Genomic DNA, 27,641 nt, shown 5'->3' on the forward strand with positions numbered 1-27,641 from the left:
GAGGCCAATCGCATGCCATCCAGAGCAATAAAGGTCAAGTGTCGATCTTGCCCATTAACCCAACCACTACAGCATAGACCGCCCAATTTCTCAGCCTCCCGAGGAAATATGAATCTATATACATAAAACCATGAACCTCAGATCTTTGCCTGAAATTAAGTGGCAGGCATTCTAATCAACTAGCTATTGCAGCCCCTGGCCAAAATGATATTGATTTCATAATTATATTAAAATGCATAAGATATTATGTTACAAGAAGACTAAATCATAATCATATATCATTCAATTGCATAGAGATGGGTTTAACTCTTTCCATACTCACGACAACTACACACGACACAAAAACGTGCTCTTGTATCCTTCATGATGACTACACACGTCGCAATTAACGTGCCTTTCATCCTTTGTGACGACTCAAATCGTCGGAAAACATCGTGAAAGATGTTGATATTAAATGCTGGTTCAGCATAGTCATACGAAGGAATTAATCGGAAATGATGTTTTTAAGAAAAAATAAGCAATGTAAATATTGTATTGATGAATTATTTTACGTACCGGAAGCATATTCATTCATTAATATTGTCTATTTCAAAGAATTCCACCGGTTCATGCCAGGTTGTTTACAGAGCTGCTAAATGGCAGCCTCAAATTTACTTTCGTTTTCTGCAAGATTGTGGAGGTGTTAAACACAATAAAGCTATTAAAAACGATAGAATATATATAATTGAGTAACGTTTATCATCAAAATAAGTAAGAAATACGTAAAATATTTTTAAACCCACGAAAAAACAATGTTTTGGCTGCGTGATTACTTGCACACCTGTGACACAATCAAATTGTGCCGATCAACATGTCATTTCCCGCGATTCTGCGTATTTCAAAGGAAAATTGGGTAAAAGAGTTTCCGTACTCATTACTCGTTCCGTACGATAATTTTCATTTAATATTAAGCATCACACAACAGTGAAAGATCGTTTTATCGACGTCTGATGTGATAGCCATATGTTCCAATACACAAAGGACCTACCCAGCATTCACTTCCGGTAGCGACCGCAAAATTTGAATGAGTACGTAAAGAGTTAAACAAGAGGCCCAAAGGGCCTTAACGGTCACCTGAGATTTGAAATATTTCGGCCAACTAAATTGACCCTTTTTGGCCCCACCCATCAGTCCTAATGGGGTCAGTCTATGAAGAGTATTTGATTCTAACATATAGTAGATAAGAAGATTTTTGAAATTTCAGTCAATTTGACCCTTTTTGGCCCCGCCCACCAGCCCCTGGGGGTCAACCAGGGCCAACATGTACATTACATCAAACTGTAATCCCATGCTGATAATTTGAACCAAGTTAGAAGGAATTCCAATACAAATCCAACAAATAATAGTCAAAAATGTGATTTCCCTATATAAACTATAGTAAAGTTTACCCCCTCCCCAGGGGCAAACGTGAGACCCCAGGGTCATGAAATTCACAATTTTGGTAAAGCACCTTAAGACCCTTCCATCTATGAAGAGTATTTGATTCTACCATATCTGAGAGTAGAGAAGAAGATTTTTGAAATTTCAGTCAATTTGACCCTTTTTGGCCCCGCCCACCAGCCCCTGGGGGTCAACCAGGGCCAACATGTACATACCATCAAACTGTCATCCCATGCTGATAATTTGAACCAAGTTAGAATGAATTCCAATAGAAATCCAACAAATAATAGTCAAAAATGTGATTTCCTTATATAAACTATAGTAAAGTTTACCCCCTACCCAGGGGCAAACGTGAGACCCCAGGGTCATGAAATTCACAATTTTGGTAAAGCACCTTAAGACCCTTCCATCTATGAAGAGTATTTGATTCTACCATATCTGAAAGTAGAGAAGAAGATTTTTGAAATTTTAGTCAATTTGACCCTTTTTGGCCCCGCCCACCAGCCCCTGGGGGTCAATTAGGGCCAACATGTACATACCATCAAACTGTCATCCCATGCTGATAAGTTGATACAAGTTAGAATGAATTCCAATAGAAATCCAACAAATAATAGTCAAAAATGTGATTTCCCTATATAAACTATAGTAAAGTTTACCCCTCCCCAGGGGCAAACGTGAGACCCCAGGGTCATGCAATTCACAATTTTGGTAAAGCACCACAAGACCCTTTCATCTATAAAGAGTGTTTGACTCCACCATATCTGAGAGTAGAGAAGAAGATTTTTGAAGTTTTAGTCAATTTGACCCTTTTTGGCCCCACCCCTCAAGCCCCTGGGGGGTGGGGACCATATAATTCACAATTTTGGTTGACCTTCAGCCATAGAAACTTTCTGCCAAATTTCATTGAATTTTGTTAAGTGGTTTTGGAGAAGAAGTCGATAATGTAAAAAATTTACGGACGCACGACGCACGACGCACGACGACGGACAAAAGGCGATTAGAATAGGTCACTTGAGACTTCGTCTCAGGTGACCTAAAAAGTCAGAAGGTCTTCAGACAAGATTAAAATCCTGAAGTAAACAAAAAGAAATTTAACTCTTTCACAATGTTGAATCAATGGTTCTCTGGAAAACACATCATCAAGATTATCAAGCCAGCTTTTCAAAGAATTTTAAGATGGACTGATGGATGGATTGATGGATGGACCGACGGATGGACAGACAGTAGCATACTCCTGTCAAATATTCACTGTTGTATAAAACATCAACTAATATGTCATCATAACCTAAACATCTAGACTTACCCTTATCCACGACGGGAATGTTGTCGTCAACATTTTCGGGTAAACTTAAATCCAATTTCAACATTAAATGCGAATGATACATCCATTTACTACAGCCATATCTATCTCAATATCAATATATCTAATCCCAGCTGGATTTCAAATGACATCCGTTCCTTTTATCAACTTGAGTGAATTATCTTAAAACACAACAGTTTCAAGATAATATTTCCTTCAACAAAAAATTGCTTTTAACCTTATAAACTTTTTTGTCAAACAAAATATACAGCTAAACAAATTTGTTCGAAAATAAATTTCTAACAAATAATGAAATCCTCATCTATTTTGCTATAATTCTGATAATTCCAACACCAAAAAATCTTAATCTAATTATGTCTTAGATTTCAAACTACATTAGCCTTTACATAACAACCTATACTTGTGAATCAATCTCACAAATTCAGACATAATACATAAACTAGTTGATCGATGAATAATTCTACAAAATTAATCTCGGGATTATTGTCTGGACAATTGAATCTGCTAGATTAGTCACAGGTTTATATAACCATTATAATGGCTCACACTATTGACTTGGGATTTCCTTAACAAATAGAATTGAAATCTTGAGCGATTATCTACGGTGAATGACCTCTAAAATCCCTAAATGGGTTTGTCAGTTTCTCGTATTTGTTAAATAGCCATTTGGCAATATTTATCGATGTTTTTTTCTCCCTTAAGAAACTACGAGTATTATAAATAATTGTCAGCTTTTTAACCATTAGGGATATAAATCATTAATACTCTTGTTCAACCTTATATCACACAAGTATGTGAACTTTTCAACTTTTAAAACCTTTTATAATCAAAATTTTTCCATTTTTTTCCCATAATAAATTCTTACTGGCAATTTGTTTTAGTTTTAATTCTTATTACTGATCCCCGCAAGCGACTAATTAGCTCTCTCCTTCATTATAATGATCATGACTAATTAGCTCTCTCCTTCATTATAATGATCATGACTAATTAGTTCTCTCCTTCATTATAATGATCATGACTAATTAGCTCTCTCCTTCATTATAATGACCGTGACTAATTAGCTCTCTCCTTCATTATAATGATCATGACTAATTAGCTCTCTCCATTATAATGATCATGACTAATTAGTGCTCTCATCCATTATAATGACCGTGACTAATTAGCTCTCTCCTTCATTGTAATGATCATGACTATTTAGTGCTCTCATTCATTATAATGATCATGACTAATTAGCTCTCATTCATTATAATGATCATGACTAATTAGTGCTCTCATTCATTATAATGATCATGACTAATGAGCTCTCTCCTTCATTATAATGATCATGACTAATTAGCTCTCTCATTCATTATAATGATCATGACTAATTAGTGTTCTCATTCATTATAATGATCATGACTAATTAGTGCTCTCATTCATTATAATGATCATGACTAATTAGCTCTCATTCATTCTAATGATCATGACTAATGAGCTCTCTCCTTCATTATAATGATCATGACTAATGAGCTCTCTCCTTCATTGTAATGATCATGACTAATTAGTGTTCTCATTCATTATAATGATCATGACTAATTAGTGCTCTCATTCATTATAATGATCATGACTAATTAGTGCTCTCTTTCATTATAATGATCATGACTAATTAGCTCTCTCCTTCATTATAATGATCATGACTAATTAGTGCTCTCATTCATTATAATGATCATGACTAATTAGTGCTCTCATTCATTATAATGATCATGACTAATTAGCTCTCTCCTTCATTATAATGATCATGACTAATGATCTTTCATTCATTATAATATATAATCATGATCTCCTACTGTAATAATTAATCCTTTCTATTTCATTATCCCTTTTCCTGTCATAAACCCTGGTTATGTAATGGTTTATTTCCCAGATCAGCATTAGACCTACCCTTTGTCATAAGCTCAATCCCTGTTTTTTAAATTACTTTTCATAGCTGTTTTTCAAGTTGTATTTTTCTATAACATTCAGTATCAGTTTAAAAAGCATGGGATATTATATTATTATTTAATAATTGCTTAAATTTTGTTAACCGATTATCAAAATTAAAGCAAACATATTAAATAATAACAAAAAATTCACAATCTTAAATTGGATGGTACTCAGTTTTCTGTGATTTCTATTATCTTTACTGCACATTCATCATATGTAATATTAAATTTAATTAGCTTTTTAAAAACTTTCTTAAATGATTTTCAAATCACAATTTTTTAGTCTCATCAATATATGAGAAATATTTACATCCATTTACTGATGATTAATGATTACTTATTAACAAAAATCAGTCAAACCTCAAATATATTCTCCAATATCATGTAAGGCATCTTCCTAAAGAGTTACTTCCCCTGAAAAAATGACTCTTTTATTTACGAAGCTTACAAAAAATTGCAGTTTTTCCTCTTGATTTATTGTTTATTTTCCAAATCTTGCAAAAAAATGTTATTTAGAGTAGAAGTCCTTTATTAGGACATGCCTGTAAAAATACATTCCAGTAGATATTTCACTATAAGTTTTAACACCTGACAACAGTATCTTAACTTGATGGTGTCGGCCTTGAAACAACAACACAGATTTTAAAATAGATAATGATTTTCTAAGAACTTAGTACGGAACTTGTATGTGTTAAATTATCAAAATCACCTTAACTAATTATAAAATATATTTTTTTCATAATTACTTGCTTATTTGCATTCGTTAAATTCCAAACATTCCAAACAACCACAAATTGATTGCCACTTTCACCCTAGCATTAATTTGAAACATTAACCTGATTGATGTACAAATTTTAATATGATTATCACAGTTTTTTATTTATTTGTTCCCTGTTCAAATTCTTTAATCCTCTAAGGATTTTTTCAATTTACCTTTTCAATTTCTTAAGCATCCAATTCTACTTAATTTGATTTCTGTAATAAATTTCCAATTTCATTTCCTTAAATTTTTCTTTGCCAAAAATTGTGTAGAAAATAAAGTACGTTCTTATTTCTTAATAAATCTGCCCTTGTGAGACTTTCAAATTTACATTGTAAGAATCACGTCGGTTTAGTCATTCAGAGATGATCGAGTGGCAGTCAATATTGACCAGTCACAACTTCTAGACAACGATTGTATGCACTCCACTTCTGTATTTTCGTCATGATAATGAAATTATAGACAAGTCAGCACGGATTATTTACAGAACCTGCCTGTTTCATACTCAATGATTTGTCAAGCAATTTTAGGACTTACATATAGAGAATATCTATCAATGGAATAATTTTTTCTTTTTTTTTCTTTTAAAGATTTTCAATATAACACATGTTTTTTTATTCTTTTGGAATCAATTTCTTCATTTCTTTTTCATATTACATATGTATTTTTCAGCGCACAATAAAAAATGAAACCAAATTCATCTACAAAATATCATCTGATTTTTTAATATTGAAAAAGTAAGGGCAGAAATTTTAAACATTGCACAAAAAACAAATGGTCAGTGATTTGAATCAAACGTTTCACTTCTAAAGACATTTCTTTTAAAACCTGTAAATGGTTCATGTCTGAATTCCATGTGTAACTCACCAGACAAAATATAGAATAAGGAATACATAAATGACATAACAGGACTGTCGACCATTTCTCCCTAAATATAAAATTTAAAAGTTTGGTTTGTTTGGTTTGTTTTTGTTTAACGTCCTATTAACAGCCAGGGTCATTTAAGGACGTGCCAGGTTTTGGAGGTGCAGGAAAGCCGGAGTACCCGGAGAAAAACCACCGGCATACGGTCAATACCTGGCAACTGCCCCACGTAGGTTTCGAACTCACAACCCAGAGGTGGAGGGCTAGTATTAAAGTGTCGGGACACCTTAACCACTCGGCCACCGCGGCCCCACATAAAAAATTTTTTTAAAGTGACCAAGGCATCTACTAAAAGGATACCCAGGACTGTAGACATGAAAATGTTATTTTAAATTTTGGGCCACCGGCCGGTCACCTGCCTGAACACATGGGTTTTTCTCCCTAAGGTACTCCAGTTAACTCACACAGTAAGACCCCTTGCCTGCCTCCATCACGTGTGATTAATATAAGTTGGTATTAACTTGGTTTCTTACTGCTTTTCTAGTGACTTAGTGAGGGAAGAAAACAATGAAGATGATCAAACAGAATATCTTCCTCATCAGTAAACCAATTAACCCTTTCAACCCTAAGAAACTTCAGTGGACTCTGCCATTCATTCATCATTTGAAGTCCAATATGGTCAGAAGGGGTTAAACTTGAGTTTCTTTGCTTTTGGTGCTAAAACCTTGTTTTTTAAGCTGCTATTGGCATCACATTTGATTTAATGTGAGCTCAATGACTGAACACAAGGCTGCGTATCACATATATATTCATATTAAGGCAAATAGTACCACTGCACAATGAAGCAAAAATTATACAGAAGAGTTCCACTTCTCACCTGTCTTATTGATTTAGATTATAGCAACATAAGGATACTTTTTGGAATAGAGTTACTTCCCTTGGTGAGGGCTGCATTTCACATTTTGATATTGTGTAATTCCTGGATAAAGATATATGAGTATGGGGTAAATTATAACATCTGAATAAACAGATCTGTATTACCTTAACTAACAGTTTATTGGATATGCTGCCTCAAATATCAATCATCTCAAACTTGCTAATTTTTCTAATTTTCTGATCGGGAGATAGCATGTACATGTTAAAATTTTCAAACCCATGAAGAAAATTACATTTATAGAATCTTTAAGAAAAATTTACAAATTACAAATACATATTTGAAATTGCTCTTTCCACTGGCCAAATTGAAATTTTAAAATCATGATTAACAAATAAGTTTTGATAATAGTTTATCAAATTTAGGGCAAAAAATCTGAAGTCTTAATTGACCATCTTAAATAGGGTTAATTGACAATTTGATTGCTTAAATCACAAGAAATACATGGACTGCTTGATTTTTCATCTAGATCTTGAATTCTTTGATAAAAAATATCATCCCATATTACATAAAATATATATTCAAAGAATAAATTTGATTAAAGAAAATCTGTTACATGAAGAAACGAAACGTTCAAATGCATCACCTATTTTATTAAAAAACAAAATGAAAAAATATCTAATCATATTCAGGTAACAAGACAGACCTACCTGGAATAAGAATTTATAATCCATGACTCAAGATGATCAGGAGTAGTTGTCGGTTAATGATTGACTGTTCAAGGTAATACACTTCGTACTCACACCCGATCTTAGCTTACTGATCCAGTACAATCAGGGAGGTTTTGTTTTCTGTGTAGTTGTATATAATCACAATGTCCCAGATAAATCTCCACTTACTGTCATAACATGTAACAGTTACAAACCGGTTACAAACCGCGGTCACAAAACTTTAAATCACCCGAGGCGCTATTTTCCAACTCCTTGGTAAGTTAGTATCTCAAGTTTCTGATTGTTGATATTCGTATATATTTGGTGCTGTTTCGTTAAAGACTATTATACACCTGTTCAGTACGAATTTCAAGAGAATGAAGAATTTACAACACACAGACACCTCACAGTATAGAGTACACTGTTAAATGGAACTGAAAAGATTTCCTCAATGTTGGCAAATGTTGATCTCAGTACACAATCACCAGGTTTGAAAAATGTATGTAACAAAACAGTTAAGACAAAAATCAAATAAATCCACCAAGGTTTCAACAATATGTTGAGGTGCTGAGAGTCAATAGTGTCCAAATCATGGGTTTCTCATGAATAAAGTTTCAACAGGTATATATCCCGTCTCAAACAACTTCATTCAAATACCTTTAACACTGCATGGGAACGAGAGAAAAAAACTTCAAACTCGCTCTATGAATGTATATACACTATAAGTGTGGTTCATGGCTCAATGAACAGCGATAAGCACACAATAAAATCCATTGCAATGACCGAACCAATTATTGATCGATCAAGCGTGACAATGTTATCTGTCAACACTGTCTACTGCGACAACATGTAAATTTGTTTACGTTACGGGTTCGGCGCTAACATACTCCAACAGCTGATAGCCTTAATATGTTATTAAGACCATTGTATTCATATTATAATGAATCCTGATGGTTTTCAAATATGGAAAATAAAATCTTATGATAATAAGTTCCCTGTCCAGTGGTCTTGAATATATTCTAATCAGAAAACGTGAACTTTTCAGTACACAGCTGTTGAAAGAACATGTGAATTTGATATCTATCTTAATAACATTTTTGATGTATTTCTGATAAAACTATGTTCAAAAGGCAAAGATTTCAGGAGATCCATTTAAATTTTGATATAGAAAAATGTATTTACTGTGCTTGGTGCATTTACATATCTACCACCTCTGGCTGAGAAATTCAAATTAAATCAAACTTAAATCGTTTTTCTTCCATTTATCTGGTAAAATATGTCAAATTTTTGTCTGTACATACAGTCCAGTTTTTTGAAAACAAATGTTTTGCTACATGTATTCCTTTCTAGACCATCATTAATATTTTTCAAAAGGGGCCGCGCGATGGCTGAGTGGTTAAGGTGTCCCGACACTTTATCACTAGCCCTCCACCTCTGGGTTGTGAGTTTGAACCCTACGTGGGGCAGTTGCCAGGTACTGACCGTAGGCCGGTGGTTTTTCTCCGGGTACTCCGACTTTCCTCCACCTCCAAAACCTGGCACGCCCTTAAATAACCCTGGCTGTTAATAGGACGTTAACAAACTATACCAAACCAAAAGAAAGAAATGAATAATGCTCATCACTTCCTGTCAAATTGACTTTATTAAAAACTTGCCCTTCATTGTCAACTCTTCATTCACATTTATTAATCTTCAGTATTGTGAGGCCTTTCTCTTTAATATATATATAAACCACATTTACAAACCTTAGTGTTATTTATCTGTGCGTAAATGCCATAACTTGTATGGCCTTATGACATCATAAAAACAACCCAGGGGAAGACAGCTAAATTATTCTAAAAAGAGAGATTGAATGAGACTTAAATTAAACTAAAAACATGTTCTATATGATCGAGTCTTCAAGTCAAACATTTAAGTATTTCAATGCTGCACCTATACTTGTTCAATTTTCCAAAAATCAAGAGTTTCACGATCTGGTGAAAATTTATTCACAAATTAGAATTTTAGATCACAGACATAAAATGCCCAAATACTAACAAACATAGATATAAGTCGTTAATGGGCCTGTTTGAAACACAGAGATTTTTATGTACAAATAAATCCTTTTTAATTGGCCGCCATTAAAACATTTTTTTCACCGTTTAAATATCTGAATAAAGATTTTCTCACATCAATACTCCTGAGTAGTATTTATAAGCTCTGCTAGCTAGCTGGTTTGTAAGAAAAAATTCTTTAAGGTGAAAAAAAAATACAACTCATTTCAGTCCCTAAAATGTTTGCCTCAATATGTACAGCTTAAATATTTGCTTATTGAGAGAAATTACATTTATTATAAACATGTTTATACAAGGCTTGAAGATTGTTGAACAAAATTCTTTACTTCTTGGCAAAAACATTATCGCAACTTTTGGTGAATATTCTAATTTTTTCTTCACTTTGACACCAACAGCCAGGGTCATATGAGGATGGGTATCAGGGAGACACCAACAGCCAGGGTCATATGAGGACGAGTGTCAAGGTGATATCAACAGCCAGGTTTATATAAGGACGGTGTCAAGAAGACACCAACAGCCAGGGTCATATGAGGATGGGTATCAAGAAGACACCAACAGCCAGGGTCATATAAGGACAGGTGTCAATGAGACACCACGGCCAAGGGTCATATGAGGACGGGTGTCAAGGAGACACCAACAGCCAGGGTCATATGAGGATGGGTATTAGGGAGACACCAACAGCCAGGGTCATATGAGGACAGGTGTTATTCCATCGTCCTGTTATAATAAGCCACCCCATACTTTGTTATTCCACCGTCCTGTTATAAGCCATCCCCTACTTTGTTATTCCATCGTCCTGTTATAATAAGCCACCCCCTACTTTGTTATTCCATCGTCCTGTTATAATAAGCCACCCCCTACTTTGTTATTCCATCGTCCTGTTATAATAAGCCACCCCCTACTTTGTTATTCCATCGTCCTGTTATAATAAGCCACCCCCTACTTTGTTATTCCATCGTCCTGTTATAATAAGCCACCCCCTACTTTGTTATTCCATCGTCCTGTTATAATAAGCCACCCCCTACTTTGTTATTCCATCGTCCTGTTATAATAAGCCACCCCCTACTTTGTTATTCCATCGTCCTGTTATAATAAGCCACCCCCTACTTTGTTATTCCATCGTCCTGTTATAATAAGCCACCCCCTACTTTGTTATTCCATCGTCCTGTTATAATAAGCCACCCCCCTACTTTGTTATTCCATCGTCCTGTTATAATAAGCCACCCCCTACTTTGTTATTCCATCGTCCTGTTATAATAAGCCACCCCCTACTTTGTTATTCCATCGTCCTGTTATAATAAGCCAACCCCCTACTTTGTTATTCCATCGTCCTGTTATAATAAGCCACCCCCTACTTTGTTATTCCATCGTCCTGTTATAATAAGCCCCCCCCCCCCCCCCCCCCCCCCCCCACTTTGTTATTCTATCGTCCTGTTATAATAAGCCACCCCCTACTTTGTTATTCCATCGTCCTGTTATAATAAGCCACCCCCTACTTTGTTATTCCATCGTCCTGTTATAATAAGTCACCCCCTACTTTGTTATTCCATCGTCCTGTTATAATAAGCCCCCCCACCCCCACCCACCCCCTACTTTATTATTCCATTGTCTTGTTCAGAGGTTCTGTGATGGCCCCCTGGGCTTATTGCAAGATTAATCTGGTACACTATTTTTCAGTATGGATACAGCACCACTTTGGTGTCAGAAGTCATTGGCTTTTGTGCTTGTAGTCTGGGTTATTGTCAAGACCTTATGTGACCTTAAAAACAGATATTATTGCTTTCCTGGGAACTTGTTTTACATACACTATTTTCAAGATATCATTAATTCATTTAAAATAAGATTTTCCAGTCAGAGAATAAATATGAAAACAGACAAAAATGTATGTAATATAGATATACCTACCCCGTAATGATATGAAGGTTTATCGTAAAATCCAGCCCATATACTGTATCCTTGCCATACACAAACATAATCAGTTCTAAAACCCTAATTTACTGAATGATATCTCCGCCTTTTCATGGTCATTTCAGTTCAAATAGGTACGGTAGATAACTGTAAATCATGTCAGATATAAAAATCAATTTTATCAATGTTTTGATTTTGAATTAACTCCCACATACAATAAGGCTTATAATGCATGTATGGTACATTTTAATATGGTTGGCATGCATGTTTGAAGTAGATATGGTGTTCATGACAAAAGAATTAAATTTTGTTTTGATTAAAGGACTCCAATGAAGGTGTAGTGTGACAGCTATATTCCCCAATTTTTATCGACTATAAAATATATATTGATTTACAAATAAAAATCTCAAAGATTTGATCAAATTGATAAATTTTATATTATTGTCCAATTAAAATTTGAATATGAAAAACGTGTAAATCTATTCAAAATTATTCTCTACAATATAATACAGCTTACCTATAATCTAAATTTGTGGTTGAGTGGATATATGTATAATCAAAACTTTATGACATTTACCGTCTTTGCTATTACAGACTGACTCAGCCAGTTTATAGATCTGTTTGGCGGTGTGTCAGTAGAATACAACACGACTGAACTGTCGCAACAATAAACCCTTTTGATGTACTTTGACCTGTGTATTTCCTGACAATGCACACGCTTTGCATGTCAGTTTGATTATATCTAGGTTATGCTAACTTAGATTTCAAACCGAAGAAGCATGAATGGAATATGTCAGCACACTTTATTTACAGCACAGGGACTTTGGCATGAATTCCCAACGTGCGGACCATAAATGTATTATTGTATTAGTACTCCAAAGAAAAAAGATACTTTTTAAATGCTTTTAACTGACACATGCATTACATTAAAGAAATGATTGTATTTTTTTTTAAATTTATTTATTTATTTTTTTAGTGCTTAATTGATCAACAAAATTGATGAAGGAATGCCCTGATGAATTGGTTAATACCATATGGGTTAAATTTATAAAATATATGGGTTTGTAATCCGTGCCAATTCCCTGTGATTTACATCTCACATTGTCTGTCTGGAAATTTACCTGGTTACACTCATGAAAAATAAAAGATGAAAATATCAAATCTTGCCTGGAATCTATGAACAACAAGTAACAACATTTTACTTCAGGTTCCTAAGAAAAGTCATTCAAAATATACAAATATGTTAACATCTAAACCATAATAATTATTTTTATTAAAATGATTTTCAATTTTTAAACATTAACATGAGCATTTTACATCATCCTATTTCCTAACAGCCATTGAAACCTGTCTAATACAACATTCCTTCTAATCCGACCAGCAAGCAAGACCCAACAGGTGTACACAAATAAGTTATACTGTGCTAAATCTTTTTTTTTGGAATTGGAAACCTTTTTAAAATGTTGTTTTGAAATGACTTTCATAATGTAAATTCAATTAATGAGATTTAGCATTGCTATTGTGAACAATTAAAATAGGTTTGATTTCATAGTTTTGTTATAATATGAATATTCAGCATTTTGCTAAAACTCAATTTAATTCAATCATAAAATTACCAAGTCTGGAGTCCACGATTTTAAAATCAAATTATAATTATAAACCTAAATTTAGAATGATAATACCTTAATATATAATTATATCAATATAAATAATTAATACATAATTCAATAGTTAGCTGAATTTAACATAAATAATATCTGTATTGATTAGTAGTGATTCCAATACTTTGAAACTAAAATTCATCAATAAGCTTTACAGAAAACTACATGTATAGATAAAATAAAATAAAATTTAGATTTTCATAAATAAGCCATTAAGATGACAGAACTTTGGAAAAGACCAGCCAGATCATATAACTGTATCCGTTACACTCCTGGTGTTGGTTCATAACGACAAAAATTTTAATTGATATTTAGGATTTACAAAACAATTAATATATAATGAAACAATTATGAATATATATACCTATTATAATATTCAATTCATCAATTTCATGCATGAGTCTGTGTATATCAAAGAATCTTCAACAAATATATGTAACAGAATCTGAATATACTATATACATATATGTAATTCACAGATTTCTATTACTCTTTATATAAAGAGAACATAAAGCTTAAAGATTTGTCAGCTTGATGACAAATTCTGGTAAAATTGTCACCAAGAAAATTTTCTTTATTATCAAAACAAAAAAGAAATGTATGCTGTCTTTTAAAAGTGAATTAAAAGTTATCAGTAATATTGATATAAAAAAAGCAGACAAGTTTATTCCAACTTTTTGAGGGTCCTAGAGAGAATGTTTAACATCAATACGATCAGATCACAATGTATCCACACAATTCAATGATTCGGTGATGAAGGCTTTTTCTCTCTATTATATGTACGGCTTATATCTTTAAAGGGGCATCCCTTCATTCCGACATCAGAAACGTGAAAAATTTCTATTGATAAAATCTATGCCCGAATGAGGATTATATGAGTATTTGTGTCTACTAGTAATGAAAGTAACGGCAAAATGTACAGGAAAATGACGTTTCGGACACAAATACTTACAAGTAATTTGTGATACTTCGGGTCGAATTGAAAATTTCTTTATGATCTAATACTTGAAAAACCATGGTTTCCCTTGAGAGCAAAACTGCCGTAGTAATTTAAAGATTGTAACTTTTACTATTTGGAAAAAATACATATTTCCTATCAAGTTTAGTTTTGGCGACATACACTTTATTCAAACAAAAGAATGCCCCTTTAACCTAAAGCTATAGTGATGCAGTTTTTTTCTGTATATATATATATAACCTTAACCTACTGACTTCATTGATCGAGAGAAAATGTAAAGCTAAAAAATGCTCGAAAACAGAAGACATTTTCCAGCAGATTATTTTGGCATTAACTATCGGATACAACTTTTCGACCAATACAATGGTTGAGAACGGATCTAATTGCACCGTTATAGAGGCCTTTTAAAGTCCGAGATATTACAATAAATGTAAACGACTAGTGGCAAATGGCTCTAATTATAACCGATCAATTATCATTAAAGGTCTCAACCCAGTTGTTAACGGTCTGGTTAGCTTGAAATCAGTGAAGCGAAAAATGTTAAATTCATTATAAATAGATTAAGTATTAAACTGTGAATTCCTCAGGTGGCAAAAATAAATTTTAAAGATAAACATGAGGAATATATCATCAATATTAAAAGAAAATGGATAATATTCTGTAAGAAAACTATTTAACAGCCTTTTCAAGCTCATAAAGCTTGTGTGGACTTTTTACCGTGCTATTTGTATGTCAACTAAGTGATAAAGGGAGGTAATTTATACAGACTGATCAATTTTCCAATACAACAACAGTCAAGTTAATATTGAACGATTTCCTACACACTGAAAAAAAAGATTGACATTTTTTTTACAAAATAACAGTAACTCTTCAACATTGCAATTTCTGAAATAAAGTATTTAAGGAAATAAGAAAAAGACCCTTAATGATCAATGGCACCATTGGGCCATGAACTTAATTTCTATTTATCTGACATGAATTTTAAAACAGGTATATATCATATTTTATATTGATCACTCCCAGAAGAAAGAGACCAGACTGCCTACAGAAAACCAGGTATAGGGGAGAGGCATTGCTGTATTACCAGACTGCATCACTCGACCTTTGACCCTACAATTCAGATTGTTTTTGGTAATGTTAAAAATTCTTTCCATTACTGAATCATTTTAAATGACAAGATCATTTTTCAAATGATTATGATATAAGCTATTACTTTTGATATATCAAACTTTGATATGGTATTTTCTAAGACAAGAACCATCATAATTGAAAATACAAGGTCAAGTCCAGACATTAGTAACCATGACACTCTTCTGCCTCAACAATACCTACTAACGTACCATATTTATCCTGTAATAATCCCAGTGGGCAATCATAGCGAGACATAAACTTTAACCTAAGTATAAGTCACCAGGGCTTGTTTCGACAACAACAATAAATTTTGTTGGAATTTTTTTATCAACTGCATCAACATAGGTGATCAGCTTATTACCAGACATGGGCCTACTGCTGGATTAATACAGTAACAAAATCAGAAAATATCATATCACTGTATAATAGTCAGTTATAAAAATGATAGCAAAATGTTCAAAACAGCTAGTACCATTTTGAAAATCAAATGAATCTGAAATTGTCAGTTAGGACTACACACAGACAGTATACAGCTGTCTCTGTACTGTAAGCTTTCTGTTCAGGAAACAAAGATTATAACAAGATTTCCAAGATGGCTGGCCATGGTGGCCATCTTGAATGTCCCGGATCATCTATTATAATCAAGGCCTTTTTACAACAATTAAGACTCATTTTTCCACTGTTGTACACAGTTGAAAATCCACAAGAAATGACAGTAAGAAAAACTATATTCCTGAATTTTCCACACTGGGAAAATTATACATTGTATAAGCAAATTCCAAAACCAAATTGAATCTTCCAATGATTCAAATATTTTTTGAAGAAATTTTTATCTAACCAACCAGTGTACTTACCTCAGACAAGAAGTAATCAACGGTCAACCCATCACAAACATAAAACGGTCAGTTCATCATTATAGTATTATATATACAGTCATAGTCACATATCAATTTAAGTCAAGTCCAACAGAATTTATGTACAGTACTTTGTAAGTCACATCACATATAATGTGGTCGAGTCATCTCAGTAGACAGTGAATACAATCAGAAATACAATACTGCCGTGTTTACAGACATTGATTCGGCTGCTGAGACCCGACGGACATTTAAGTCCCTCTTGTACAAATATAACCATCACCATTATACAGATATTGATATCAAATGGTCACAATGAGCAAAATCACCATAGTCAGGGTCTGTATATCTAGCACTGCAAACTCTGAACAAGTATCTCAAAGGTACTACAGACTTTCATGTATACTATATTACAAGTATTTTGCTAGAATTTGTCAGTAACTAGAACTGTCGCCAGGATGGCTGACTAATACCCCCGCAATCTGCACGAGTCAATGGTGAATTGGAACTGTTAATTAGAGGCTAACTAAGATAACCCAGTAATATAGTGACCAGTTGCCATAGCAACCATAATTTTGAAAAAAAAAAAAAAAGTGGCATGCACATCTACACATGATCATTAATATTTGTGTGAAGTTTCATTGGAATCAGCCCATCGGTTTAGGAGGAGTTGTCCGGACAAAATGCGTCTGCAGACAGACGGATGGACGGACAGACAACCTGATTCCAGTATACCCCTCTAACTTCGTGGCGGGGGTATAAAAACTACATAAATGTAGATCAAAACTTTAGGCATAGTTAATTACACGTAAGAACTATAGATTCTGATTTTTCAAGATTTTTCAATATTCGTTGTCAGAGTAAATTCAAAATTCATGATTTTAAAGTTTTAACAATTACATACATCATGTGAACAATTTCAGATTAGTTCAACATTTTAATTATACATATCTACAGCAACGATAGATAGATCCTCCGGATTAAAATAAGAATTTGACACTCCTGAGTTCGGCCAGTGAATTCAGATCTATGATAATATATACTATCCTGAATTTGATATCAGATTTAAGTAAGTTTAATTGATATATTTGAGATATAATTCTTTCCCTTAATTTTTTTACCAAAGTTTCCTTTTATTATCATCATTATTTAATATGAATTAGGATCAAGTCTGTATGATGCCAGAAAAAACATTTCAGATGTTCAACATCAAAATTTTAAACAAATAATTATAATCTACCAATTTAAATTCTTCTTAATATTATAATTTTTGAATGACAAGTGCTACTCTGTTTAAAGGGAAGCAACTCCTGTTGATTTCAGTCTCCAGATAAAATATGGGAAGGGAGAAAACTCTTCAATGTCTATCTTGGTTGAAATGACTCCTTCATTCCAGGAAAAAAGAAAAGAAAAATTTCTATCACACAAGAAATCAGTAATTCAGAGATCTATTGGGAATCTTAATCTTATAGGTAAACACAAGTGAAGCATGGAATTCTTTGATGAATATGGTTCAGTTGTTCAAAAGGTGATGTTTTAAATTTTTGATTAATCATTTCTGGTAAAACAGTTTGACAACAGTTTTTAATTTTTGATTAATCATTTCTTGTAAAACTAACATTATAACATTTTACAAAACTCTATAGCGCTCTTCACTCTCTTCCTACCTATTTATTTAAAGGAATTAATATACCTACACAAGTTTTTAAAGTAAAGGAGAAATGAGATTCATTAATCAAGTGATTAAGCTAATCACCTTTTGAACAACAGGGTCCAGATGCTAGCAAGCTGTCATCTTGTTTCTGTCTGTCGATAAGAATCATTATCAAACGAAAATATCCGAGAAGTTTTCTGAAATCATATGGAGTGCATACTCTGGTTGTATTCTGACCAGGAAACTAAATTTACCCTAGCATGATTTAATATGCTACTCCAACCCGAACTATTTAACAGGACTCAACAGGGGGAACAAGTCTGTGTGGATCAATTCAACAGGGAAACAAGTTTGTGTGGATCAATTCAACAGGGAAACAAGTTTGTGTGGATCAATTCTACAGGGGAACAAGTTTGTGTGGATTAATTCTACAGGGAAACAAGTTTGTGTGGATTAATTCTACAGGGGAACAAGTTTGTGTGGATCAATTCAACAGGGAAACAAGTCTGTGTGGATCAATTCTACAGGGAAACAAGTCTGTGTGGATCAATTCTACAGGGGAACAAGTCTGTGTGGATCAATTCTACAGGGGAACAAGTCTGTGTGGATCAATTCAACAGGGAAATAAGTCTGTGTGGATCAATTCAACAGGGAACAAGTTTGTGTGGATCAATTCAACAGGGAAACAAGTCTGTGTGGATCAATTCAACAGGGAACAAGTTTGTGTGGATCAATTCAACAGGGAAACAAGTCTGTGTGGATCAATTCTACAGGGAAACAAGTTAGTGTGGATCAATTCTACAGGGGAACAAGTTTGTGTGGATCAATTCTACAGGGAAACAAGTTTGTGTGGATCAATTATACAGGGAAACAAGTCTGTGTGGATCAATTCTACAGGGAAACAAGTCTGTGTGGATCAATTCAACAGGGAAACAAGTTTGTGTGGATCAATTCTACAGGGAAACAAGTCTGTGTGGATCAATTCTACAGGGAAACAAGTTAGTGTGGATCAATTCTACAGGGAAACAAGTTTGTGTGGATCAATTCTACAGGGAAACAAGTTAGTGTGGATCAATTAAACAGGGAAACAAGTCTGTGTGGATCAATTCTACAGGGAAACAAGTCTGTGTGGATCAATTCTACAGGGGAACAAGTTTGTGTGGATCAATTCTACAGGGGAACAGGTCTGTGTGGATCAATTCAACAGGGGAACAACTTGTGTGGATCAATTCAACAGGGAAACAAGTTTGTGTGGATCAATTCTACAGGGAAACAAGTTTGTGTGGATCAATTCTACAGGGAAACAGGTCTGTGTGGATCAATTCTACAGGGAAACAAGTCTGTGTGGATCAATTCTACAGGACTCAACAGGGGAACAGGTTTGTGTGGATCAATTCTACAGGGAAACAGGTCTGTGTGGATCAATTCAACAGGGAAACAAGTTTGTGTGGATCAATTCTACAGGGAAACAAGTTTGTGTGGATCAATTCTACAGGGGAACAAGTTTGTGTGGATCAATTCTACAGGGGAACAAGTCTGTGTGGATCAATTCTACAGGGAAACAAGTTTGTGTGGATCAATTCTACAGGACTCAACAGGGGAACAGGTTTGTGTGGATCAATTCTACAGGGGAACAAGTTTGTGTGGATCAATTCAACAGGGGAACAAGTCTGTGTAGATCAATTCTACAGGGAAACAAGTTTGTGTGGATCAATTCTACAGGGAAACAAGTCTGTGTGGATTAATTCTACAGGGAAACAAGTCTGTGTAGATCAATTCTACAGGGGAACAAGTTTGTGTGGATTAATTCTACAGGGAAACAAGTCTGTGTGGATCAATTCTACAGGGGAACAAGTTTGTGTGGATCAATTCAACAGGGAAACAAGTTTGTGTGGATCAATTCAACAGAGGAACAAGTCTGTGTGGATCAATTCTACAGGGAAACAAGTCTGTGTGGATCAATTCTACAGGGGAACAAGTTTGTGTGGATCAATTCTACAGGGGAACAAGTCTGTGTGGATCAATTAAACAGGAGAACAAGTTTGTGTGGATCAATTCAACAGGGAAACAAGTCTGTGTGGATCAATTCTACAGGGAAACAAGTTTGTGTGGATCAATTCTACAGGGAAACAAGTTTGTGTGGATCAATTCTACAGGGAAACAAGTTTGTGTGGATCAATTCTACAGGGAAACAAGTCTGTGTGGATCAATTCTACAGGGAAACAAGTTGGTGTGGATCAATTCTACAGGGGAACAAGTTGGTGTGGATTAATTCTACAGGGGAACAAGTTTGTGTGGATCAATTCTACAGGGGAACAGGTCTGTGTGGATCAATTAAACAGGGGAACAAGTCTGTGTGGATCAATTCTACAGGGAAACAAGTCTGTGTGGATCAATTCTACAGGGGAACAAGTCTGTGTGGATCAATTCTACAGGGAAACAAGTTTGTGTGGATCAATTCTACAGGGAAACAAGTCTGTGTGGATCAATTCTACAGGGAAACAAGTTTGTGTGGATCAATTCTACAGGGAAACAAGTCTGTGTGGATCAATTCTACAGGGAAACAAGTCTGTGTGGATCAATTCTACAGGGAAACAAGTTGGTGTGGATCAATTCTACAGGGGAACAAGTTTGTGTGGATTAATTCTACAGGGCTCAACAGAGGAACAAGTCTGTGTGGATCAATTCTACAGGGGAACAAGTCTGTGTGGATCAATTCTACAGGGGAACAAGTCTGTGTGGATCAATTAAACAGGGGAACAAGTCTGTGTGGATCAATTCTACAGGGGAACAAGTTTGTGTGGATCAATTATACAGGGAAACAAGTCTGTGTGGATCAATTCAACAGGTTTAAAAAGGGAACAAGTCTGTGTGGATCAATTCTACAGGGGAACAAGTTTGTGTGGATCAATTCTACAGGGAAACAAGTCTGTGTGGATCAATTCTACAGGGGAAACAAGTTTGTGTGGATCAATTCTACAGGGAAACAAGTTTGTGTGGATCAATTCTACAGGGGAACAAGTTTGTGTGGATCAATTCTACAGGGGAACAAGTTTGTGTGGATCAATTCTACAGGGAAACAAGTTTGTGTGGATCAATTCAACAGGGAAACAAGTCTGTGGATCAATTCAACAGAGGAACAAGTCTGTGTGGATCAATTCTACAGGGAAACATGTTTGTGTGGATCAATTCTACAGGGGAAACAAGTTTGTGTGGATCAATTATACAGGGCTCAACAGGGGAACAAGCCTGTGTGGATCAATTCAACAGGGGAACAAGTCTGTGTGGATCAATTCTACAGGGCTCAACAGGGGAACAGGTTTGTGTGGATCAATTCAACAGGTTTAAAAAAGGGAACAAGTTTATGTGGATCAATTCCAGATGGTTCAACAGGGAACAATTCTGTGTGGATTAATTTAACAGGGCTCGACATTGAAACAAGCTTGTGTTTGTTAATTCAACAGGGCTTATTAACAGGGAAACAAGTCCGTTTTGGTTATTTAGCAGAAATGAGCACCATGCATGGAGTGAAATGAGCTTTGACAGAGATCAACAGGAGGAAATACTATGCTTGCTTGTTTTCATGAATTTAACAGCTGAAAACTTCAGAACAAGTTTGTGTGGATTCAAAGAACTGGGCTCAACATTAAAATGAGCGTGCTTGCACGATATAGGGCTCAGCAAAGGAACAAGTTTATTTGTATTGATTTGATTGACTTAATCACTGAAGGATTGTAAAAGTTCAATAGTTAATGACAATCAGGGGTTATTAAACTAACCTTCAACAGAATATGACCTTGAGAGAAAATATTCCACTCACCTTTAGCGATACCCTTGCTCTTTGCCTCTGACACTCTGCTTATCTCATCTATGCCAAAGGAAGCACTGGCCGGACTTGATGAACCAGAACTGAACTCCCTCCCGACATCGGGGACGGGAGCAGACGACACCTCCCGTGTCTTCATATTAACACAGGTCTAACACGACTGAAAAAAATTCAGTGAAAAAAAAGTTATTTTTATAAAGTATATATCAAGCTTAAGTACATTGGAATTACTGAATATCTGTTGAAATTTGGTGAAAATTTGAAAGCACTAGTAAAATTAAACTATGATGAAGGTTTCAACTTATATTAAGTGTTCATCACACTAATTAATCAAATATAAATGCATTAAAATGAAAATAAGGAAGCTATATACATATCCATATGCTTGTAACTGTTTAAACTTTTTTACAAGATTTCATTAAAATGAACACCTACCAGACCATTTAACTTTCAATGAAATTTTACGATTTTTTTTCATTACACCATTAAAAATGTTTAAATCCATCAAATTCAGGTGGAATATTAAGAATCTTAAAAGTATCCATCATGAAGGTCCTAAAACACATTATGGGATATACACTTCCATTTATATTCCATCAAATGCTCTTGGTGTCTTAGCTAAATCTGACAAAACACCTATACAATATATTTGTAGAAAGGTCTCTCAACTTTAGAACTAGTTAAGATATGAGTAAATCATCCATCATGATTAAGCTGAAGACAACTGACTTGGAATCAAGATATGTCATGTCATTTCCTCAACAACAGCTCAGCGAGAACTGTTATAAACGTCTCTCGAATGGCTACTGCAGGATACTGGTTGAGTAATCGTCACAAAAGTGAGCAAAGTTTTATAAAATAAAAGACGAAATTTAGCCTAGAAACAGTGTAGGTCTAATCGTACTTCAAATACTGGGCTCGAGGTCGCTTATGTCACAACAGAATGCCATGGAGGGAGGATTACAGGCTGTTTAAACCCACAATTAAGATTTACAAACTTTGATAGACAATAACCTACATACTTATTGGAAGAGCTGGAGTACAAATACTGTATGTGATGACAATGTGTTTCTCTTAGTATGATCATTCTATAGAAAGTCCCACTACTTTTAATAGTATATACAGATCTTGAAAAGTGATTTTCGTTTTAAGGTACGTATATATATACAGAGTCCCCGACTACTTTCCCACTGTATACAGATCTTGAGCAGTGATTTTCTTTTCAATGTAGAGCGAGTCCCACTGTTTTTCTACTACATATACCCAGGGTACACAGAAATTGAAAAATGATTTTACCTTTTAAGGTAGAGACTCCTACTGTACACAGGTCATGAAATATTATGATTTTTATGGTTGAGTCTACCAAATTTCTGATTAGAAAGATTCATTATGATTCTGAAATTGAAACACCGACAGATGCAACAGATGCCAACTTGATGACTTTCTGTCTGATAAACAAATACTCAAAAGTTGTGTGTTAACATTTTCAAGCATTTGTTTATTTGTTTCTTGATTTGTAGTCTTACAAAGTCAGTAGCAGGTAAAAAATTGTGTCTTTGTTTCTAAGGGTCATACTTTGGGACGGAATCTCCTAATATGGTAGTAGCTGGTGGCTACCTAACTGGGAATATACAGGAGGCTCACTGAATGCGATCAAAAAGTTTATAATCTTGCTCAAGAACACTTGATCTCAGCATTGTAACTCAAAGACAGAATCAAACCATCAACCATCATTTGCATCCACTTGCTGATAATGCAAAATTCAATCAGAAATTAGCTGTGATCTGGGGGTGGGGAGTAGGGGGGGGGAGTAGGGGGGGAGTAGGGGGGGGGGGGAGTGGGGGGAGGTGATTCAGCAGTCAGAAAAATGATATCATGTAGTATATGTTTGACACAGCGACAGAAAACAGTACAAACCTGTCTTCGAGACTTAAGACTGAGGTCTAGATCTCCAAGTCTTGTTTGTTTGTCTGTTTTGCTAGGTTTATCGCGCCATGAACAGCCAAGATTATTTTTACGCGGGGGTCTCCTGGTAGTAGTTGGTGGCTACCTCACTGAACATTATGTAGGAAGTCTTGTCACATGCCATTTAGAGCAATAAGGGTAAAGTGTCTTGCCCAAGGAGACGTACACAGTTCAATTAGAAAGATGGTATAAGATATATGCTGAATACAAGTTTTACCTTAAAGATCACATTAACGCACATCTGTCTATATACAAAATTCCTCCATAAGTAGAGACACTCAGTAGGAATTGATTTAAGATATCCATGAGGACAACAATGCTGTTCTGTCTTTGAACACAAATCCTGGAGAGCTCTAGATCTCCATGTTGGAAGTGTCATCAGGTATCAATTTAATATATGTGTACATCTAAATTCTTCAGCATATAACAACAAGATTTTTAGAAGGCTATATCAAAAGGTGCAAAACTCCATTTGGGACTTTAAACAAAATATCTATTTTACCATAAAGACAACAATGCCATTTACACTTGATTCGAGAGTTTTCCATGTTGAAAGTGACATTAAAAATTGATTTTAAGATATATGTTTATAATTTTTTCATGATCACCAAAAAGACAAGAGTTCCATAAGTCTCTTTAAGGTACAAACCTCCATTTAGGAATAAGCTATCTGTACCATAAAGAATACAGACCATGTCTGTTTTGATAAAAACATTTCTGAGTGCTCTGGAACCAACACAATGATCGAGTCCCATCAGGTAACTGATATTAAGAGATCTGTGTATAATATGTCTATTTATTGCATAATCCGTCTTTTATCCACTGAATGTCACTAGTATTATAAAGTATATATATATATATCGTTAGAATTCAATCGCAACAAGCAACATCCTGTTGCTTGTTGCGATTGAATTCTAACGATATATTCCCCCACTTTCTCAATCGCCCTGCATACTCAGAGGTATCCAAGCCAGGATTACGGAACCTACAGAACCTAAATTAGAAGAGTGGCGTTGGGCCGTTGGCTCTTTTCCCGAAGATTGTATATCTATATATATATATACCTGGAGCATGCATTATCTATTGTACTGGTAATGTGTACATGCCAGTCTGAGAACTCCATTATGATGTCATGATTTGGACAATGATGTTTAACCTCGTGAAATAACTAGAAAATGTCTGTAAGACATAAATGTCCCAACTGCCACTCCCTGAAACAGTTTGATGAGGATTACATCAGCATGCATTTCCTGATATTTGCTAGTTTCACTGCATCAGACGGGACCGGACGGACATGTCGGACGGACATGTCGTTAAACACTATGCCCCCATTTCATGGCGGGGGGATAAAAATGGCACTACAAAATGGCAGCTTCTGTTGGACTTTACCATCAACATTTTGATTGTAAAAACCTTAATAGGGGCCGCGGTGGCCGAGTGGTTAAGGTGTCCCGACACTTTATCACTAGCCCTCCACCTCTGGGTTGTGAGTTCGAAACCTACGTGGGGCAGTTGCCAGGTACTGACTGTAGGCCGGTGGTTTTTCTCCGGATACTACGGCTTTCCTTCACCTCCAAAATCTGGCACGTCCTTAAATGACCCTGGCTGTTAATAGGACTTTAACAAAAACAAACAAAAAAAAAACAAGTAAAAACCTTGATAAAATTGTAGGTTTTCTACATTATGTCATAAGAAGTATCTTAAATTCATTTTTACCTCATAATTTTGAGATTTTATGAAACTCAACTTTAAAGTTTTCACTTTTTCCTCACATGAAATCTCTCAAAAATATCTAAAGCTTTAAAGACTTGTTTGTACCACTTAAATGTTCTCTACACAAAACCAATAGTACCAGCACATAACTTCTAACTGACACTGCCAGGGATGGGCTAAACATTATCAGTACAGGACAAAGGAAATCAATTTTACTTCAGCCTACAGCACCATCATATAATACGAGTAGAAGGGATTATTACAAAGCATGTGTTTATTGTCGTATAAATAACCAACAAAGTTGTTTTTAAATTTGAGAGATTTTTCATAAATATCAATGAGTTAACCTTGCTAAATTATCTTTTTTTAAATAATGCAAATAGTTCAGTCCAGGAAGGACAAAACAGCTGTATGCTCATGATGCAGTTTTGATTTCAATTTTTGGAATATAGTGTATCTGTGATACTGAACATTTATTTAACAATGGTATTTACTTTGTCCACAAGTTTTATGTTAGTGTTACTTAGATAAGAACAAGGAAGTTTCAGTCGTTTTAATCTTTATTTCAAGAATGATACTTGAGTGTGGAATTTAGAATTGAATATTTTGGTCTGTGTTGAAAAAGAATTACAGCCGTGTACATGTACTCATATATATAGTCACTACGTCAGTTGAAGAAACGCATTGATAAAGCACACAAACATTAATTCTTAAATTCTTATTTAGTACATGCCATGTCATCTTCGCTGGCCAAGGCTTCTGATTGGGTAACACTCCACGAACCACTGGCCTGTATGATGATTTTTCGGCATAGCCGTATGATATTCTTTTGGCAAATGACACGACTGGTGGCATTACTGGTCAAGATGAAGTATGTGACTGATTGGTCATTGTAGTGGTAAATGCAAAATGTAGATATGCAATTAAAAACGATACAAGTTAAGATTGAATGCAAGCTGAATAAGTGGATGTATCTTTTCAAATGACACTTTGATAAAATTATATTCCTGATTCAAATACAGTCTTGTTATCACCAAAATGATTCAAACTGATATAATTTTGTTATCCGTGCTGAAACGCATTACGATCGTTAACTTATTTCACCAGTAGTTATACATTATAACCACCAGGATAAAACCATGCCGTTTATTTTTTTTTAAAGATATTTCTTGTTTCTACTGTAACCCGATCAGAAGCCCCTGGCTAGCAAAGACGATGACATGTGAGCTTAATTTATAAGTTAGTTTAGAGGAAAATTTTCATAAATAGTAACTTGACCTTGGCTCCAGAAATACAAAGTCATTCCAACATAATTGTCATATTGGTAATTATGATGAAAATCCTCAATCCGTCATCAAAGAAAATGAATATTGCTAGAGTAATAGCAGAGAAGATGACATCAATTACATAAAAACAATCTGTACATGAACACAACCCCAAACCCCCCCCCCCCCCCCCCCCCAAGAAGTCTGATCATGTTTGTCCTCGTCCCTTTAACTATGATCAATGACTAGGTGACCACAAAAAAACATCTAATCAAGTGTAGACCTGGATGTTATGATATTTGTCCTGGCATCCCGATAATATCTTGTACACAATTTTTTTTTTTTTATTCTTAAAGTGGTCAAGTGTGACCTTTGACCTTTAACCTTGACCAATGATTACTAAATCCTGATCAGCTGTTAATTACTGAATTCTGATCAGGTTTCGAACTTGGCGGTGGGATGCTATGGTGTGAATATGCTGATTATAAATCTGTCCAGGGGTTCATGATCAAGACATCTTGTTTTTCACAAGCTTTTGCACGGATGGATCAAATCAGGCGTGAAGTGATTACCTTCCTTTACTAAATACAGGTATAAAAATTTAATTCGGAGAATAGTGCACAACAGAAATTCCTGATAAATCTTTCGGAGTTATTGATTTGTCCACTTTGGCTAACTTTGTCACAAATGATCAACTACACAAAAATGTCGGACCAACTTAAGTGTACGCATATCGTTATCTT

The 27,641-nt window shown here is 34.8% G+C and overlaps 1 protein-coding gene across 29 annotated transcripts in view; it reads right to left on the reverse strand.

The window, feature by feature from the left end:
* Positions 1-27,641, reverse strand: part of LOC117316684 (cytosolic carboxypeptidase 3-like) — a 186,846-nt gene that overhangs the window by 119,688 nt on the left and 39,517 nt on the right. For all 29 annotated transcript variants that reach the window (XM_033871403.1, XM_033871393.1, XM_033871419.1 and 26 more), the window contains exon 4: positions 21,950-22,115. In XM_033871403.1, coding sequence (XP_033727294.1) covers positions 21,950-22,094 — 145 coding nt within the window. In that variant the 5' untranslated portion in view covers positions 22,095-22,115. The remainder of the gene's footprint in view (positions 1-21,949; positions 22,116-27,641) is intronic.

Source organism: Pecten maximus, chromosome 18 (assembly GCF_902652985.1).
Source record: "Pecten maximus chromosome 18, xPecMax1.1, whole genome shotgun sequence".
Classification (NCBI taxonomy): domain Eukaryota; kingdom Metazoa; phylum Mollusca; class Bivalvia; order Pectinida; family Pectinidae; genus Pecten; species Pecten maximus.